Source organism: Chaetodon auriga, chromosome 15, assembly GCF_051107435.1.
Source record: "Chaetodon auriga isolate fChaAug3 chromosome 15, fChaAug3.hap1, whole genome shotgun sequence".
NCBI classification, from domain to species: domain Eukaryota; kingdom Metazoa; phylum Chordata; class Actinopteri; order Chaetodontiformes; family Chaetodontidae; genus Chaetodon; species Chaetodon auriga.
In genome coordinates, this window is record NC_135088.1 from 8741778 (window position 1) to 8762858 (window position 21081).

The 21081-nt window shown below is 42.1% G+C and overlaps 1 protein-coding gene across 2 annotated transcripts in view; it reads right to left on the reverse strand.

Annotated features, from left to right (window-relative positions):
- LOC143332466 (glucocorticoid receptor-like) overlaps positions 1-21081 on the reverse strand; it is a 65598-nt gene that overhangs the window by 11861 nt on the left and 32656 nt on the right. Inside the window, exons 3-5 of one of the 2 annotated variants that reach the window (XM_076749948.1) lie at positions 11311-11480; positions 9671-9697; positions 2470-2586 (exon numbers count right to left, since the gene is read on the reverse strand). In XM_076749948.1, coding sequence (XP_076606063.1) covers positions 2470-2586; positions 9671-9697; positions 11311-11480 — 314 coding nt within the window. The remainder of the gene's footprint in view (positions 1-2469; positions 2587-9670; positions 9698-11310; positions 11481-21081) is intronic. The other variant, XM_076749949.1, reaches the window with a different exon arrangement.

Sequence of the window (21081 nt, forward strand, 5' to 3'; positions counted from 1 at the left end):
GGTTACCACGAAAAAACATGTTTTTTCCTACTCTCTACCTTTTTTAATTTCCTCTCCTGACGTTTCTATGGCAACTAAGAGCCTCTGTGGTGGGAGCCTGTCTGCCGATGCGCTGATGTTCATCAAATCCCTCTCTCTGTGTTTCTGTCTGTTACGTGAAGCTACTTTCACCCCTGTCTGACAAGCACTGAACTGTTTACGGGCAATCTCACTCCACGCTGATTTGCGCAAGCTATTTCGTGACCTAAGGGAACATGAGCTGGAGGAACACGATGACCAGGTTCCAAATACTTGAGCTTCACCTGTTGCTTCCTCCACGACGCAGCTTATTTAAGTCCTAAACGTTTATGCTTTGAAGCAGAATCGGGCGAAAGATCACCAGGTGATCCAAGGCTGTGAACTTGGGACTTGACAGTGGATTACGCACTGATCAGCGAGTGCGAGGAGGCGGCACACTCTCATTCTGCCTGGCCTGCATACCAGCACACGTGCTCGGAGCAGCAGTTTCACAGACAATGGCACACACGTGCACATGTTCACAGACGAGTGACTAACACCAGCAGATGCTTGTTGCAGACTTCCCGACGCTTGTTTAGAACAACATGTTCAGGGGGACTTGTGCATAAAATTCAAGACTTTTCAGTGATTCATGTCTTAGATCAAAAACTGTTTACTTTGGGATGTCTGTGCTCACATTTAAGACTTTGCCCATGAAGACACATTCTCCACCGAGCTGTGGCACATTGATGAGCAGACTAGAGGACTTTATTTACTTTCTCAAATCACCCAAAGCATCGAAAACACAGATTCAGGCGACTTGTCTTTATCTCTGTCAGCGACGATCGTGAAAAACAAAGTATTCTCTCTGAACCAAAAGCGAAAGTCGCAGATCTCGGAGGAATAACACCCTAACAATATTCCTGGGCACAGAGTCATTATCTCAGCAGTGAGAGATAGGAACAGAACAACTTGAAAGCTAAGATGAAAGGCTGAGAGACATTTTTAGATAAGACAGAACGGCAGTAAGTAAGAGAGGAAGATATAAGAGACGATGATGTACGTAGTGTGAATGTATGTCTCACAGGACGGCAATGGGTTAATCTGTACTACTCAATCTCACAGTAATGAACAAAAAATGTAATCTCCAGTCTTTTCCAACAAGTTTCTTCAAAAAGAATCCAAAATAAAATCACAGCCCATGTTTTGATTTAACTTGATTAAACATATCTTGACTCACTAAGACATCTGGGAACAGACTGGGTGTATAAAGTGAATATTGCGAAAGTAAAACAAATGTGATATGACATACTGACATGTGTCTTCTGCCTTCTAAAAGACAGCTGCTGCCTGATTTAATCCCTCTTATAGACTGGTATGTTTCTTAAGCTACAAGCATTATTTTAAGCACTGTAAAGTTTCATTATCCCTGTAAGTTTCTTATGAGAATGTTCTCATGAAGCAGTGTGTTGACATCATGTTTGAACTAATGTGGCTTGTCTATTTTCCATTAACCAGGGCCATGGTGGCTTTAGAACATCAGACATAGTGGAGGTTGTAGTGGAAAGAGTGGGTGGCAGTGTTGCAGAGTGACACGACACTCACTGAGGGGGAATTTCAACAAGACGCCACTTAAAAGACACAGTAAAAACGAAGCTCTGATCATGTGTCCGGATAATTCTGTTATCTCTTGATGTGTGTCTAATATATGTCCCAAAAAATGTATCACATGACTAATCTCATTAGTATGTGATTGGATTGAACCCACAGATATATTAACTGGATACCGCAGTCAAAGATTCATTACTATGAAATACGCTCATTGGGCGCCACATGCGCCAAAAAAGCCTGTAAATGTTCCCTCCCATCTGCGTGTTTTTGGGAGAGCACGTGCGTCCGAGACTTCCGGTGCAGCTGACTTCCTGTCAGCTCCATGCGCACATGAATAGGATAAAATAATTTAATTGTACAGCCCCTCTAGACATTCCAAATGCAACTGGACTGAATGCATCAAATAGTGATAATAACAATAACATTTTGAGGGGGGTTGCAGGGTCAAAAAAGTGCATTTGGTGTTTTATAGCTGCTCCTTCTCCAGTGACTGTGTGTGGGGACAAATCCTTTCTGGGACCTGTGCAACACGTGATAAATGGGGAAGGTGCAATACCCTTAGTGGTCACTATGTCAATTTGGTTCACAGCCCGGCTCCGTGCCTGGGAGCTTGAGTGATTTGTGGGTGGTTGTGGCTAGCAAGGCAATATCATAGTAGGAGGTGTGAATACAGATGACAGTTTGGAAAAACTTTGGTCAAGGTCTAACTTTTCATCTCATTTCATCATCTCGCCCTCCTGATCTTACAACCAGGGCCAGGAAGCCGTGGGTGGAGGCTACTTTCCATTTCAACTTGTGTTTCACTGTGATTTTAGTTTTAAAGAGGCCTGGACTGATTTAACGACGGGTCAGACTGTTTACCTTCCAAGTTCATTCCAGCTTGAAGACATTTCCTGAAGCGGCAGGCTGGACAGTTCTTCCTGCGGATCTTATCAATGATGCAGTCATTCCTCCCGGCACACAGGTAGTTGTGCTGGCCTGTACAGAGGAGAGAGAGAAGAGGAAAGAAAGGGAGACATATTAGCTAGCTAAGAAGGTCTGAGAAGGATTAGCCTGAGCAGTATGTATTATGACCACACTAACCACCTGCTGATTCTACAGTAAGCCTAACGAGCCTGTGGCAACCCTCTGGTGTTGACAGTTTCACTTCCTCGAGCCTGCACCCGGAGCACATGGCACAAACCATGACTGCGCACCGAGCCCCTTCAGCCAAACAATTAGACATAGTCCGCATGGTCCACATTCATAATGTGGCCCTTGCGCTAGAGTCAAAATGGTCCACATTTGCTTGGAGACGATGATAGCTTTCCTTCATTAATAACTCTTTTGCAATCCGAATATGAATGCTTTGCATGATTAGGATGTGGGAAAAGAAACCAGAGATCAAACTGTGACTGCATTAGTTTAATTTGTAAAAGAGGCAGCAATAGATATTGGACCAGAGGGAATAAATCATGTTTAAGCCCATCAAATATTTTTGGAAGAAATGTTTGTCAGAGATACGCAAGCAACATGATTCATGGGAAACAATCTGAACTATGACTTAATATATTTTGGGATGCTAAAGGATAAAACTCTGTATTTCTGTTGTTGGAAACAAATCTGATAAAAAGGCCAAAACCAACAGTGTGTCTCTAAATACTTTCTGACTTCTCGGACCCCGTCTGTGGTTCTCAGCCTCAAACCCAGTGGTTCCTCAAGAACACATAAATCTTTACCAATGGGTCAAAATTTTAATTCAAAACTCATAAAAGGCTTGTTAATTCCCTAAAACAGCTGTTTCTAGCAAACATTACTGTAACAGGAGTAAAGAGTGCTTTAGTTGGGAACTATTATTAGCTGCAGGTTCGCTGTGCTAACGAGAAACAAACTAAAAATCCAAACAACTGTGCAGCTATGATTCAAGTTTCAAGGCTATGAGTAGCTCCTTTACGATGACCACGGCTGATGGGATTTGCCGCTCCAGCCATCAAGGTTACTTTCAGAAGCCTGGAACTAATGCATCAGTCCACTTCTGGGCAACTCTCTTTTTATCTGCGCACTGATGTCGCCATCTCTGTCGCCGCTTTCAGTCAAAGTGTCATTTAGCACGTGCAGCGACTGTGTCTGAGCAGAGTCACTTGAATCCAATCTTTCCATCATCTTCACCTTCTTTTGAGTTCAGACTCAGGCATAATCAATCTAATAGACAGAATTAATAGGGGGATGTCCCATAACATCATGCCAAACACGCCATGGTCATCTTCTTAAGTTTCATTGTGACAACCGTTCTACGAAATCCAACTGTCATGATTAACTAGAATCAGCTCTGATGTGCTAGATGAGTCACTAACCCAACAAAGAACTTCACATCTGCTGGTGAGATCATGTCACATTGTGGAAAACAGACCGTAGGCAGGGATTTACAAAGAACCATCACTAAAAGATGAAAATGATTCTTGTTGGTTTTGCCACGTCTTTCAGTTACCGGGAATCAAATGAAGGTATCACGTTCGAAGAGACTTACATGTAATTCAAAGATGATTACTTGCACAGCAGACTTACTCAAAGCCGCCTCTTCGTTCAAACCATCCACATGTCTTACAGCTAGCTTTATGTTCTCCTCATGCCCTGCATTAACTTATAATTTTCAGCTACTGGATTCCTAAAAAGCTGACTTACATCCTGGTCTGACAGAGGAAGCAAAGCAAACTGAAGACGCCGTGCCAGTCGTAAAATGACTAAGAAAGAAAGAACAAAAAAAAAAAGCTGATGGGAACTTTTTCAGCTGAAGCGCTGCAACGGAAAACCACAACCAGAACACAGTGCTCGCATTCTTCCATTGAAATATCAAAGCACATTATTAAAGAGCACATGTCTCCTCTGGATGACCAAATTGTAGTGTGTCCCCACCCCTGACCAATTACTGTAGATTTTGAGAGGTAAGGTGAAAGGCCTGCTCATTAGTCACTTGGTTGTAATAGCATCACTCATTATAGAGCAGACCTGCACTGTTATTACACTGCGAGGAGTGGCAGAAGGAGAGGATGCAATAAATAACCCACTGTGTCTTTTCATGTGTTTGAAACCTGTCACTGATATTCTAAATTGATCATCATACTGGGTGATGCCATAAATATTTCACTTGGTCTGCCTCTGCCAGTCACCAGCAAGCCTTCACTTATTGTGCACACACACACACACACACACACACACACACACACACACACACACACACACACACATGCTGAGGAGTTTCTGCATGACCACAAAAATGTATCATTGTGAAACAAGACCTTATACAAAGTCAACAGTGCCTTGACAAAACGCCCTTCGGGACCATAAACATTGTAACTGATCTTTGAAATATCATGCCTTTGATGGAGCTTTTTGAACTAAAGGGCATTCAATAATACGACGGGCGCCATAAAATAAAATGTCAAAATGATACTGTACAGCTTGTAATGTCTTTTCCTGTATCACTACATCCTAGAGGCGTGTGGGCGTAAGAGCAGCACACTGAGCCGTATATCAAAATGATATCCCGAATAAAAACATGAGAACTGCCTTTGTGTTCACGAAAGCCTTAAACTTCCTCTTAACTATGTCACACCAGTTTTGAACACTGCTCAGCTGTGTCTCCAAGTAAATTCCATGAAACTCTCTTGTGACCCTTCACTATATGACCGAGCTGTGCAGTAACGGGTCACGAGTTGGCTGGCCGCGCATTCTTGGTGCACTACAATTCCTAACGGTTAGCAAGCAGTAGTGTTAACTGTGTCGACGAAAACCACGGTGAAAAATATTCACCGACCGACATGTTGTTCCGCGATGAAAATGAGACTTAATGAAAGTAACCTCTGAAAATGAAAACTATGGGGGAATGTACTGCGTTTTACGTCAGCACATAAAACTGAAGGACAGATGAATTGCTCGACATAGTTTTAATGCATCTTTCTTTTTTCTTGACCTGGCTTGATCTGCTGTTCCTGCCACTGAAGCCAGCCAACACATTTATGGACTCAGTTCATCGACAATCCCGATGAGAATTAGGCGAGAAGCTGCAACAGCTGGGTCGAACCATGAAAACAGACCCTGGGATTTAGAAATTGGTAAGCTAACGTAACATTAGCAAGGGCCGTGGATATAATATTACTTTTACTTGGCTATCCTTCGTGTTTGCTATAGGAATGACTGTCACGCAGCCAGTCAACTGTTGAAATGTTCTCATAGATGTTCACAAAAGGATCACTAAAAGCAATCTTTGTAAGTGTGTATTTATGTCTGAGCAACCACCGCTAAGGTTTGACTGACTGTCCATACATCGTATAGTTCTGGCTGTCAGACCTCTGTAACACTGACCTGTGCAATCCTCGTCCTAACAATGAGCTGGTTGATACTGAATTGCCTTTATCGTGCAGTGCTCTTCATCATATTGAGTCTCATACAGAAGCCTAAATGCATGTCCAACGATGAGCACCAGAACACAGTGAAACTGGGACATCGAGCAAATGATTAGCTCAGCTTCAGGACGCTTCAGAATAGCAGAGCTCTACATTGATGGAAGTTAAACACACTTTTCAGTAAAGATGGAGAAAACAGGTGTAAAACTAAAGTCAGTGAGACTAAAGTTCATAGTATGGACTGGTGTAACAAACAGTGTTGTTAGTCACTTAATGCTTAAGTCATATACATAATACTTAGGTCTATATTTCTATTAGTGGCAATACAAGTATTTCTCCAGGTATTTGCCAAAATCACAGAAAGAATCACCTTCGAAAATGCCGAATAATCGTATTCCACATGGACATTAATCTCTAGCGGTGTGATGACAAGATAGCAGCCCGGGGGCTGCCAGTTGCAGGCATCACTGATATCACAGGAAGTCATTGCAAACAATGGCATAAACAGCCATCTGTGGTGTCAAAAGGGCCAGCTGAATCCCACTGATATCCTCTCTCCCTTATACTGCCCTGATCTGCTAACAAGGGCCTGGCACTGGCTGGCGAAGCCTCTGGCTGGGTCTGTCGCTAACATTATCATGTAACTAATGAGTGTTTGCTCAGTGATTAGCATCGGCAGCTCATAGCAAGGAGGTCCACAGTTTAAACCTGACCAGTCCCTTTCGATTCAGCTATTACTGTCTGCAGAATAAAAACTAAGACACTCCTTGTACGTGTGAAGCTATAACTGGCAAATACAAAGCAATGAAATTACAATCTGATAACACGTGAAAATCCCGCTTTAATTCTCATAAACAATCAGTGAATAAAAATATCCATCCTGTCAATGTATTCCCATGGGATCTAATTAAAATAAAAACTTGCAGGTAATTCAATGATTCAAATCCATTAAAACCATTTAAAACAGGTTCTATCATTGCAAACAATCCCAGCACTTTTCCTCATCTGGATTTTTACTGCCATGCAGCAATTTAAGTAATCTCTTTTCGCCTGAAAGCAGCCATAAAACCACATTTTCAACACTCTATTAAAGCCTTGGACCTCATTTGTGCTACTGTCCAAAAATACTGTGACATGGAGGAAAAACTCTGCCCTGAGGAAGCTGTCTGAGGATGATGGGGATTTGGGGGGGGGATTGTGGTACACTAAACTGTAGAAACCACTGTGCACAGGTAGGTTTTAGAAATTCACATTTACAGATGATTTGGGGTAAAATTCTAAGGCGGAAACCTCACAAACAAACTGTGCGGTTAAGAGTAAATTGCAAGTGGGCAGTTGAAAAATCAATTGTGCAGAGACAGGGGAAGCGATGATATTGACGAAATTATATTTACCTAGCAGCAATACCTAATAGTGTGCTCCCTTGTTCATTTAAGATACAGTTATTTAAGAGTGTTGAAGGCCGCCAGTGAGAAATGAAAAGCGATGCTCCTGAAATAAAATGTCTAGAAATGTGTCTGTTTCCTGAAATTCATCAGCAGCTGAACTCATGAACTTATGAAAACTGGAAATCTCTGTTTTTGTTTTAATGAGTAAACTTATCATCACAGTCCAGTGAAAACCATGCCAACCAAAATTTCAAAATAAGGGGATTTAGAATTTTTTGGATAAACTGAAGGATTAATAACAATAACAATAACAATAACAATAACAATAATAATAATAATAAAAAACTATCTATATTGCACTCTTCATAGAAGAAGCACACCTCACAGTGCTTTGCAGCAAAGAAATCACATAAAAAGACAGAATAAAGATAAAAAAGGATAGAAAATTAATGTAAAATAAGAAGGAGAATAAAACTCACTTTATAATATTTGTAAAAATAAGATATAAAATAAATAAAAATTAAATAAGAAATAAAAGGAATGCATGGCATAAGATAAACTAAAGAGCAGTAATAAAATAAAGTTAAAAAAGAGTACATAGAATAAAATCAAGTACAATACAAGAAGTGCACAATTCTAGCTTTCTTTTAAAAAATAATCAGCCAGCTGGCTTTCCTGATATCTATAGGTAGTGTGTTTCAGAGCTCTGGGGCGTAACGGTCAAAGGCTGCATCCCTGATTTTGTCAGAGCTGTTGCTGGAAAGCTCCAGTAGACCAGCAGCAGATGATTGCAGTGTTCTTGAAGGCAAAGAGTGAACAAGGGATTTAGCAATGTCGTTTGGCCATAGTCCATTAAGTGCTTTGTATACGAGGAGGAGGACCTTAAAATCAATTCTCAGTGCAGAGCAGCTAAAACTGGACTGATGTGCTCTCTCCTCTTGGTTCTGGTGAATAGCCGAGCCGCAGTTTTGAATGAGGTTTTTCAGGAGGCATGTAAAGGCATGAATCAATTTTTCAGTGTCAGCTTTAGAAATGCTTGTACTTTGTTTCCAAGGTGGAAACATGAATCTTTCGTCACCCTGTTGATGTGGGACTTGAATCTTAGATCTGAATCTAGGATAACACCAAGATTTTTTACCTCGATTTTAATGCAGGAAGTTAATTTCCCCAGATTATTTAACAGCATTTCCCTTTTTGTTGTAGGGTCGACTAGTGGGATTTCAGTTATGTCTTCATTTAACTTCAGTTATTGCTTATCCATATATTTATTGCCAAAAAACAGTCAGTGCTGGAGTCTATAGCTGCTGCAGCAGGTTCAGTGCAGATGTACAGTCATCTGCATGTATAGTGAGAACAGTAATGGACCGAGGAAGCTGCCTTGTGCAACCCCTAAACAGATCTGATGTTTCTCTGACACATGATCTACAAGAATGATGTAAAACTTTCTCCCTTTGATGTTTGTTTTAAACCAGTTTAACAAACAGTCAGAAAAACCAACCAACTGTATTTTCATCAGGATTTCGTCTGAGGTCGCTGATGGTTTTAGTCAGAGCAGCTTCAGTGCTGTGATTAGGTAATTCTCTTAGTTTTAAAGATAAGTAAACCATTTCAAAGCCAACTAGATTATCTGAAAAGTGCACTGTCACAAGATGAAAAGCATTGACAGCATAAAAAGTGACATTTGGAGATGCATGGCTTTCACGGGACAATGGTGGTACGTTACTGAGACTACAGTTCACATTTAAAGTTTAGATTTATCGATTTCAGGTGATGGTCAGTGCCACGGGACGTTTTTAAGAGAGGGAATTTGAACATGGCCTAAATATGGCTATCAGTAGAAACAGTGAAGCACACACAAAGTAAATAAAACACATGAACAGCATGAACAGGGTGGGGGAGGAGGGGTGTGGGGGAGGGGTTGGGGCAATTGAGGTGATTTTTGACATCAGATCTCTGGATGTTAATGTGGGTCAAGTGCAAAAGAATAGGCCTAATAAGAGACAGGGTGTGATTGCAATTATTGGATCTACCACCCGTGATGAGGTGGGGCATTCCAAGAGGAAACTGAAGAGCACAAAATTACTCACAGGCAATTTACGCCGACTTGAATTACCAAATCAGAACATTTGCATGCATTAACAGATAGCTGGCAGAAGAGGCTATGCATGTGCCTCAGCAGAGTGGTCATATTTCAGTGCTGAAGGAATAAAGGCACATGGGCAAATCAGAGGTGATAGAATGACCATCATAATCAACATCATCATTATTATTATTAAAAGTGCATTTATTTACCATCTGTGTTTTGTCGTGCTCGCCATCCTTCATCATAGAGACAACGACCGGAGAATAGAGAGGGGGGAGAAAAACAAAAATAACAGATATAACTTCTTCAGTGCTACTGTAGGCAGCTCTTTTCAAAATAAAACTTGCATTTCAGTGTGAGTGCTTGGCATTTACACCAGCACCGCATGATTTAAAAAAAAAAAAGCTGGTAACAGTCAACAATCATACAGCTCAACAAATTAACTGTAGCAGGTTGTCCAGCTCAAATCAAGAGGCCATATTTATAATGTTACCTGTATCATTGTTTTTACACATATGTCTTAAAGGAAAAGTAGCCTCAAACAAATGTTTGTATGCAGGAGACTAAAAATGTCTTTCCATTACCAACCACCAGCCATATTTTAGTCCGGAGCTGTTGCAGAGGTCAAAGAAGCTACATTCTCTCCATCACCTTACAGTCAGATCATGGCTTCCCTGCAGCAAGTTCGATCACTACGTTATTTCACCAGCAACGTTAGTTACAGACAGAGGAGAAAGTGACAGATAGAGAGAGTGAAACGTAGGAGCAGAATGAAAGAGAAGGACTAAGCTCTGCTAACTGGGAGCTGGCAACAAAAGATTAGTGTGGGTCACCTCTCTGCATTCGGTACCAGTGTTGAGCCAATAATAAATGGTTTATTTAGGCATTACCTACCCATTGCTGATGAATGCAATAATCAATCACCAATAACAATCTCCTCAGAAAGCCCTTTCAAACTAATTACACATCTGTAGAGACAGATGCACACAGAGAGGAAATGGAAGAGAGGCAGAGAGAAGCAGAGGGAGATGGAATGCATGGCAGAAAGCCTTTAACACAAATTACTGTCTGTTTGTCAGGTGCATTCCTGCCCCTCCCATCTCAAGGCTGTGTCAAGGCAATTAGTGCTCAGACGGTTTGCCTGTGAGACAAAAAACTGAATGCTGGTTTAGGAGACAACTGTTTATGAGGCAAAGCAGAAGAAAGGCTGTCTTACAAGCTCATCATAATACCAGTCCTCTGCGGGTTAATTGGAAAGGTATCACGGTGGAAATGTTTTTGCAGGAGGCTTTTTCCAGTTTTTGGTTGTCAATCAAAAATGACTTGTAAGTCACCTCTGCTTTGACACAGGACAGGCAGGAGAAGAGGAGGCGGTGACATGCAAGGCCAGGACTCAAACCCACAAAAACGCAAGTGTGTGATGTGTGTCTGCTAACGCTCAACGAGAACCGTGATATTCCACTCTGACCTTGGATTTTGAGAAATAATTCAATTTTCTGCTGCCTAAGAATAAAGAAACGGCAAAGATGTTTCACTGTTGCACAACAGCTCGAGAGCTGATCCTATGTAAGTCAAATGAATGAGAATCTTTGGGACAAGATGTACAAATTTAATGGATGCTAACCATTGCTATTAGGTGCACATGCACAAGGTTGTGGCTGCATAATATAGAATACACGGACATGAATATGCAAATCTGATTAAGCCCTAATGTATATGTGGCCACAATTTACAATGTTCTCAAACTTTTTCCTCACAGACATTAATGTAAATACCATAAATCAAATCTGAAATGTGCTTTCAGTGGTGTGCCTGAGTGAGCGGATGCAGGTAGCTGTGTGAGACCAACCTTCGACGGCCCTCTTGAAGAACACCTTGCAGCTGCCGCAGGTCACGACCCCGTAGTGGCATCCCGAGGCCTCGTCTGAGCACACCAAACAGATCTTATGCGTCTGCCCGCTGGGCTTGGACTGGCCCGGCACCGCAGAACTGCTGGTCTGTCCCGCTCCGGGTGATGAGCTGAAATGCGTGCAGAAAAAGAGAGAGAGAGAGGGAGAAAAGAGGGAAACATGTCAAGATGAGTGAGCTGCATGTAAACCTAAAGATGTTTGTGATAAATTCATGGCAGGCTGCAGAGGGCTGCTTTATGGGTATGGACAGCCTCAGTGGTATGTTGTGCTGTTGCTAGGAGACATGCAAACCCTGTGGACTAATCCAGTCGGCTGAGGGAAATATCTGAGCTGAGGACAGATAAACATTTCGATTGTGCTGCTGTTTCTCTGATTGATGGAGTCTTTTCCAATGGCAATGGCATGAAATTAGATTAGAACAAGGGCTTGAATGTTTAGCACAACGGTGGCATTGCTTAAAAAGCATCCTGCACACGAAAGGTTCCTTTATATACACACCCTGCAGTGACGAGAGGCAAATAACTGAAACAACACACGAGACATTTCTTATACTGTCTGTTCTGTATTAGAGCACAATGATGCAGACATGAACTTGACTCAGTGGTCTCCTCAGTTGAAGCTTTCTGACTCAAACGTGATATAGTTGATGGTTTGTGACTTTGATGAGCTGCTTTCTTCATTAATGCTCAATGCGTAAGCGAATAAGCCAAAACCAATGACGCCTATCATTAACGATGACTCTTCTGTGCCTTAGCTAAGCTCTAAATCTCACCCCAAGCCTCCAACTTTGTTTAACGCTTCCTTAAAGCTCTTCAAAAAACTGGCGGATGCATACGCTAAGTTGTCATTGCCCTCGACTGCCAATATTTATTAGGCCTAAAGTAACGGAGACGCCTAAACTGCAGCGTGAAGCTCAAGTCAGCACCAACGCCAAGATGTATTGCAGGCAAAGTTCCAGCATGTACACCGAGAGTGTGTCAGGTTTAAGGGCGTGTTGCAGCCAAACAGACTCCAGACTACTGTTGGACTGACATGGCTGTGTAATCCATGACAAGAATTTGACCGCATTAGAAGGGCTTAAATCTTTTCTCCCTTGTTTGTTTTGGCAGCGCACTAGTTGGAATGTATATGGGCATTATGTAACAGAGCTGGCTTGCTAAGCTTGATAATGACTTTACATTCAGGCCGACAGATATCTTAGCCACTTATACACATTTTTTCTGCTTTCAAGCAACCCGAGCCATGTTTGCACGCCAGGAGTGGGGAAACTGAAACTTGTCAGAGTCCGTCTCACAGACCAGGAGCCACACCCGTCCCTTCTCCCGAACAAGCACGACCTAAATTCACAGTGGCCAGAGCCTCATGGTCATTGGAAAGACGACACTGGCTTATGCAAATTGGACTGCGACCAAGGGGGAGTAGAGGTGGTGGATGTTGGAAGATGTCCAGCTAAGAAGTTTAGCCATAGCTTAACGCTGAACGAGCCAAGATCATTCCCACCACATGCAGACAGGTTCAAATAGTAGCGGGATTAGGAAAGCGATGTCATCTCAACTTTTGGCAGTCGTCTGAAAAGCATAGAATCACACTGTTCAGCAGATGGCGTAAACAGAGGGGGAGGGGAGAGCAGGGAGTCCGGAAGGACCTCGCAGGGATGACATGATCTGCAGAAAATGTGCATCGTCAGAGATGCTAACACACACAAAAGCTAGGGCTATATACCCTTTTCAGGTTAAAAACATGATGCAGGAGGATTCGCTTTGTGTGAACTCAAATTAAAAACACGGTGAGAAATGCAGAAAGACAAAAGGTTTATTCAAACAAGAAATACACAACTCAACCACAGACCTAGAAGGCTGCGTGACTAACACTGAAATGACTCTGCCTGGCTCATTCTGAAACTTATCAAACCCACAGTTTGTAACTGTTTTGGACTTTCTGACAGAGGTACTGAAATCAACCTCAACACAATCGTGACCTACATTTGACACCAAAAACGCCATATACAGACCCAAGAACGCACCCGCACTCATTTCCACCTTGCTGTGCAATCGATCCTGTACATACTGTAAACAGCATGATTCATCGCAGGCAGTGTAATGCAGCATAAGCTGTGTTATTAATAAGCACAGCAGTGATAATTACAGGATTCCCCATAGTAATTACCTTGCATGACACTGAAATGAACTAGTTCAGCTCACCCTGACCATGACCTACGCACGCTATGGTTAGACTTTATCTGCATCACTAGCACTCTGCAAATTTTGGCAGACACTTTCTAATATGTACCAGTCTTAACTCTGGATCGTCAGCCTGGCAGTAGTAGGGTATTAATAGAAATGGTCCTCTTTGAACCCCCGTTATGAGCAGTATGGTGTCTTCTTGCTATGTGCTCATCTTTCTGGCTCTCTCATTACTTGTCAACTTAAAGCGGCTATGGCGGGATTCGAGCGAAGATGCTGTGAACACTAATTATCGGCCGATGTTTGGCCTTTGGTGGCTCTCTCTGGACCGCTGCAGTGAAACGGCACACGACATGACACTAAGTGCAGGCATTCACGCGGTATTTGCTTTAATAATTTGAGGTTTTCCAGCTCGTTTGAGTTTTTATTATTCACAACTGCACTGCAAGGCTTGATCTACTACAGTATCCTAAGTTCAACATGTAGACTCCTCATTTCTTCTTTTTTTTATTGCCATTTTTTGTATTTTTAAGTCCATTAGAGAGCTATCAAAACGTATCCTGTTCAATTTCAACATGACTTAAAATGCTGGTAATATAAAATGACCACAGGGTGGTGTTTGAATTTAGCATTTATGATACCCCTGGGTCCTGCTCTAACTCACATGCTCCTCCCACCGCTGAGCCAACAAGCGTGGCTCTGAGCCATGCAGCGCAGATTCAAGCCTCATTAGGAATGCCTCCATACTGGAGCAGAGTGCAATAAACATGTGCATTCACTTCACTCAGACACACACAGACACACGCGCACACAGAAAAAGTGACTTGCGTGTGAGCATGAGCACATCACCAACAAATGCACACAGGGGTTAACACAGTCTGGTTAACACATGTGGAAAACAGAAGCGTAACAAACACACCTGCACACCAACATTTTCAGGAGGCACTTGGGCCGCAGAGAGGAATAAACACCTAAATGTAGGTTGCAGTTCAATGTCCTTCGCTGCTCTTTCTCCACCCGCACTGACTCTGACTGCGTGTACACACGTGTGCGCACATAACTGGTTGTACCAGTCAAGCACAGGGTCTTAAAAAAGGCAACTGTTACAAAAACTGGGCAGGCTGGACAGTGTTTACACTCTGAGGCATGCTGCCAATCACTTCCCTCGCTATTTTACTTCTACCTACAAACATCTCTTTCTGAGTGTGAACACATGCTAACAATATGTGTCAATACTGAGAGACTGTGCAGATATATTGGAGGGCCTTGGCAACAAGACTCAAGGACAAAAACAATGAATTAGAAAAATGAAATCCTGCTGCAACAGATAATATACGCCTGCAGGATTTTGTTCAGAATGCACAATCTTCTCTATCTCTACACAAACTGTGCACAGTGGAAATCAATGTTGACTCCTTCAATGACAAAGAAATGGGTGCTGCTATGCCAACTGTTTACATCAGAATAAATCAAACCAGAGCAGCTAGACAAGTTTTAAATGTGTTACACATTTTCTTAATGACATGACATGATGTGCTGAGGAGGTGGAAAAGACAGATCAGCACTAATGACAGTCCACAACAAACAAAGGGCCCGTAGCAGCTACGGAGGGAGAAGTGAACTGGGCTGACCTGCTCTGTCTCTGGGGAATCGTACACCAGTGACTACAGTGGGAACCGATGAGATGATAGTTTTTCCGTTAAGATCAAAGCTTTTTTAGGCCAACGTGTGGGAGCAGAAAGCATGTAACGGGCGGTGGGAGAGAGCGGTTTCTTTCAGCAGAGAGATGTACAGTACGAGAGCGCTGAGGCTTGAAACAAACATGGAAACTGGCTGACTTGGCCGAACACATTATGGCAAACATGTTGGGAAAATAGGACCCTATAGTACGTATCTAACTTACTTTTATATCACATGTGGGTGCTGAGAAAAGTCTTGTTGCTGTTCCCATTGATAAAAGAAACAAATAAATTTCTATCTAAAACAGAGGGATGATGTTAAAAACACAGTGTTGTCTTTGTTGTGCAACACTTTTGATGACAAACACAGCTGTTGTTGGGATGGTTTTATTGTTTCTATCGTTTCCAGTTAAGATGTGGATTGTATCTTCCAAGTGCATATATCTTAGCTGAACAGTATGCTTTCACCTTAGTTTTTTTTTTTTAAGGAAACTTTGGCACATAATGAACATCCTCCATGTTCTGCCTACTCTCTGATAGTGAGTGGGTTCTCAGAAAGGCCGACTATTACTGGGGAGCCATAGAGAAGAGAGTGTGACCTACACTCAAAAGGCAAAATGTTATATTACATGTGTTCATAAAGTCACACACACTCAGTCGACTGAGATGATATTTATTGAACTGTGTGCTGATTTCATTCAGTCAGAATACTGAACTGACAACAAGTCTTCACTTCCACCATGCTGTATCATTACTGAATGATGTGCAACATATTATGTATAGCAGAATTGCTGGTATTGTGACAGGCTGCCGTCATGAGCCGCACATCTTGATGGCATCCCCTCGAAAACGAAGGGCTCAAATGAAGGCCTGCAAATGATAATTATATTCATTACCAATGAATCTGATGATTATTTTCTCAGTTCATGCAGATCCAGTTCCCCAGAGTCCAAAGCAAAGACCCCAAAATACTCATTTTACTTGTTCTTGGTAAAGCACAGTATTTAACTATTATAGGTATTTATTTATTTTCTGTGCTAACTGGTGTGTGCAACAGGCCATTTCTTAAATTTAAAGGGTGTTGATATGTTGATATGTTCATGTTGCTCATGTCATATAAATAAATACTATAATAAACCATGAAGGTGTGACGTACGTCTGCGTTCAAATATGGGAAATTCATCAACATCTTATTTCTTTTTTATGGAAAAAGCCACAAAATAAATGCAGTCTAATTATTTGGCAGTACTGTGCAGCATGCATCATCCGCCCATTATGTAAAACAATAAAAACAAATCTGTCCCCTGACTTTTTAATCTTTCTGTGTAATTTCACTGTTTTACTGTACTTCTTTTTTCCCCTTCCTGCCTTTCCCTACTCTCACTTCCTCTCTCTCCACCACATCCGTTTCTCTCACCAGCACTCTCTCTCTCTCTCTCGTCCTCTCTCATTGCTCATTCCCCCTCTTCCCCTTCCCTTCAGACTGCCTCATCTGCCAAGGTTATATAATATTCGTATTACTGCTGCTGGGACAGACGCCTCCTCCCCCCACCGCGTTCAGCCTCTCAGCCAATCCAGTGTCACTATTGGCAGAAGTATGGAGGAGGTCAGGCGAGTCATGGGATTATCCAGCTCACCTACCCGGAGACAAGCGTACACAGCAGCAGTATGTGTGTGTTTTCAGTGTGTGTCACTAATATGAAGCTTGTATGTGTGCGTGTGCATGTTTGCGTGTGTGTGTGTGTGTGTGTGTGCGTGCGTGCGTGTTGATTTGGTCTTTGAATTACTGAGTGGAGCCTTTGGTTGCTAGAGAGGAGCACGGTTATAAAGCTACCCTTGTTTCAGAAATCATCATGTGATTGTATGATGGCTCCCTCTTTTCTTCTCTCTTTTTTCCACCACTTAACTCCACCCACCCACCCACCCCTCCTCACATCTAAAGGGTCAAAATCGCCTATACAGTGCTGCCACTTCAATCATCACTTCATAACATCACCTCATTTTTGTGCCTCAACATATTCACAGTGAAGCCGTCGTGGCGGTGGAGCAGAAAACAACTGACAAACGATGTTGTCAGGATCAGAACGCACTCACAGGGGTGTATTTGAAAGGCAGCGGCAACCTACTCACATTATTTCATCATCTTACTTGGAGAACTTGTTGGTTGAGGTAATAAAAATTCCTCCAATCCATTTCATTGACAGAGTTCACTTCAATTTCATCCACGGCTGCCCCGTCTCGCTTAGAAAACACACGTAAATTCAGTCTCATAATCCAAACTATTCTGACGTGAGAAGGAGCCTTTTCATCCCGAGCGGAGAGTTTGTCCACCGGGTCTTTTGATAAGTGCAGGGTAGCGTGAGTGAGGCGAGTCAGAGCGCAGGAGAAGTGAAAGCTCAAAGAGGGAAAAACAAACTCATAATTCAGCCAAGCCCTTTGACTTCCTCTCATGCATGGAGTGACAGTTGATGTTTGTGCCATCCCACTATTGTTTTCCCCCCACATCGACTCTCTGTGTCTTATTTGTGCTCTAAAATACACAAACGCTCACAGTCATTAGCAAAGCAGCCGCGGTGACGTCTCATTAACTGTAATTTCCACTGTGACTGGCAGTGAACTCGGGAACTTTTAACTCCCTTCTTGATACAAAGATATAAATCAGTCGCTGCTCTGCCGCCTTCTTCTCATCAGGCCTGAGCACAGTTTTCTCCTTTTGATTGGGGCTGACATGTAGATGCCTCGTGTGTTCACAAAGCTTGCTAAAGCCATGCTATAACACAATGCAAAGAGCTGCACGGTCACATGACAAACAGGGTAGAACAACATTACAGATCAAGTTGAAAATGTGCAGCTGAGTAGAAGTGCTTTGCAATGGGATCGCCTGCTTAATTTGCATCATGCAGTATTTGCAGAGTAGCGCTCAACTTATAAATAAACTACATACTGTGGAGATACACAAACTGCTGCAGGGATCTAATATGCGACCCTCTCTGGAAGCAGACAGGAAGGAGAGAAAATGAAGCTTCAAAATGACTGACCTGGCCGCAGGGCTGCACTTTTTTTAATATCTCTGTTTATTTCCTTTCAGTGGGATTGCATTGTGCCAATCAGGGCAGACTGTTGATATTGCGACACACGATTATGTTGTCAAAACAGTTGATAGCAATTTTATTGTATCTGAAAACTGATAAAACAAGTAATGAACCGGAATGAAAAGGAATATTTGAGGATTGCTCGACATCACAGCCGCATAATGTAATCTTGCTGTTTAATATAATGGACGTCGGCGTGGTTATTTAAGTGAGTCTGCTTCCTGTTTAGGACGTGAAAATCATTGCTGTGATGTTGCTTTCAGCGTCAGCCGGCCCGGTCGTCTCTTTACACAGCTTCGGTCATTGAGTGGAGAGTGTGTGCAGGCAGAGCAGGTGAGTGAGGTGACAGTGATCTGGAAAGTGTGTTAACGGGACAGACAGCGAGGCCTTTTTCTCTCACTCAGATGTACAAGATAATGTCCTGAACAGAAGAGAGCAGTTGAGAGCAGCTACACAGGAGACACAACTTCTACTGTTCCTGTCTGAGGAGGGTACAGTTTAGGCTAGATGAGGTCACATGTTAAGTCCCTGGAGCGTAGCTATGCTGTTTTGGAATGTGGAGCTTTACAGGAAATTGGGCCACATGGTGTGTACCACAGGGAGCAGAATGAAGGGCAATGGCACAGTCTTTCTGTTTAACTCAGTGTGAGTTCTGTTCTACAACACCTCTAGAGCCTGCGTATCGTGAAGCTTAGCTAAATATACTGGACTTTCTGTGTTTTCTGAAGCTGGTGTATACACATGCTGCAGCTTGTGTTGTTTTCGCAACTGTTCTGACTTATGTGCAGCATTTCTGACACCAAAATAGCGTAACACTGTGGTTATGGATATTGCAAGGTGTTTTTTTTTTTTTTTTATGCATTAAAAGCGATACTGAAAGAGGTTTGCAGTGAGCAGGTAGTTTTCCTGGAGTTCAAGGCAACACAGAGCTAAAATTAAAACAAAAAACAAAAAAAAAAAGATGTAGACTGCAACTAGAACAGAAACAGACAATCAACAGAAAGTTTCCCTGCAACTATTTTGATAATGGGCTGCTTGTATTTTTAGTCTTCTGTGATTAAGCTGAATATCTTTGGGCTGTAGACTGTCGGACAGACAAAACAAGACATTTGAGACTGTGATGGCATTTTTTGTTGGAAGCCCAACCTACAAGCACCCATCATTTTTCCATTACTGATGGAGATACGATATATTAAATAACATTAATATTATTATTTAATCAAAAGAACTACCACAACAGTGATGAATACCCATCCTTTATTCTCGCTAACAGCTAAATTAATACAAAGTCTCTGAGCAGCTAAGAATTAGCATCAGGCAATAACTTAAGTGAATAAATTATCATCCAGCTTGATTATTAGAGACTACAAGACAGAACTAGAGCAGGCTAATCAATTAACTGAATAATCATTTTAGCAATCATTTCAAATTGTGCTTCCCTTTCATGAAAGCGAATATTTTCTGGTTTGTACCGAGGCTGTAAATCCCACTGGTCTAAAGCACTGGGAATAAAAACGAATGCTCAGCATCATTTGCAGCCCATCTTTGACCAACGTCTAATTAATAACATGAGGAGGGACTCCACTGACCCACCGTTATCCACCACCGGGGAGGATGATTCAAACGCTGCTGTAATAAAGCCTCTGCGTGTGTGTGTGTGTTAGTGCATGTGTGTGTGTGTGTGAATGGAACCTTCAATTGCTCCCTGCAGATTCGATTTGCTGCTGACACACTGTGTATCTTAAATCAGATAGATGGCCAGGGCCTGAGGCCACACAGCACCCATTTCCCCTGGTGCCCTAATATAATTAGCTTTCATTTAGCACCTTAATGCTTTGGGCCCCCACAAATTACCCACAAGAAACTCTTCTCTCCCCCTTTCACCCACTTTTTGTTCTGCCTCTTTCTCCATCTCCTCTCCCCAACTGATAATTTCCTTTAATATCACTGAAAAGGCTATAAATATCAAAACGCTGTCATAACAGTATTCAGAGGGCCGACTGTGCCAATGTTGGCTCGTATTGTCGCTTCTCTTGTTGTTGCTATGAACAAGAAGCAGTGACATGCAGCATGTAAGCCAACAGCGATCGCATTACAGCGCTTACCACAGTTATAGAAATATTTATCAAGGCCATAAACATGTAAATCTCAGTGATATAAACATCCTACTGTTGGAGGGGAAAGAGTTCTACCTGCTAGAACACAAGTCCAACAGTTTGGGATAAAACTCAAAGTCTATATACAATATATAGACTTACATATATACTTCTTATTACTATGATATTATAATAATGTTGAAACAAACAGCCCAAACACATTCTTTTTTAAGAGTGTATATTGTGCTAAAGTGCAACTACATGGTGTACAATACTTAGTTATTCCAGCACTGGATGTTTCAAATGCATGCAAGTAAATACATCAATGAGAAAGAAATTTAAAAAGTACTTCTATATCTGTCATCGGTGGATAAGAAAGAGAGAGTGGAAAGGAGTGCTGTGCTGAGAAGAAAAAAAAAAAAATCCACATCCATTCCACTCCTTGGCTTACATTTACTGCACTAAAATGCATAAAAGGTTTAAACATACAACACAGCAGAGAATGAGGGCTGCAGGCGTCAAAAGTGTTGAATGTCAGGCCCGTTTTACACAAACTACAGTAGACGCTGAAACTGGATATGTGCACCCCGCGTCACCTCGAGGTCTGGCCTGACACAGCTTATGAAAATAAGTGTCTGTGTCTGAGGAAATGGAGAAAAA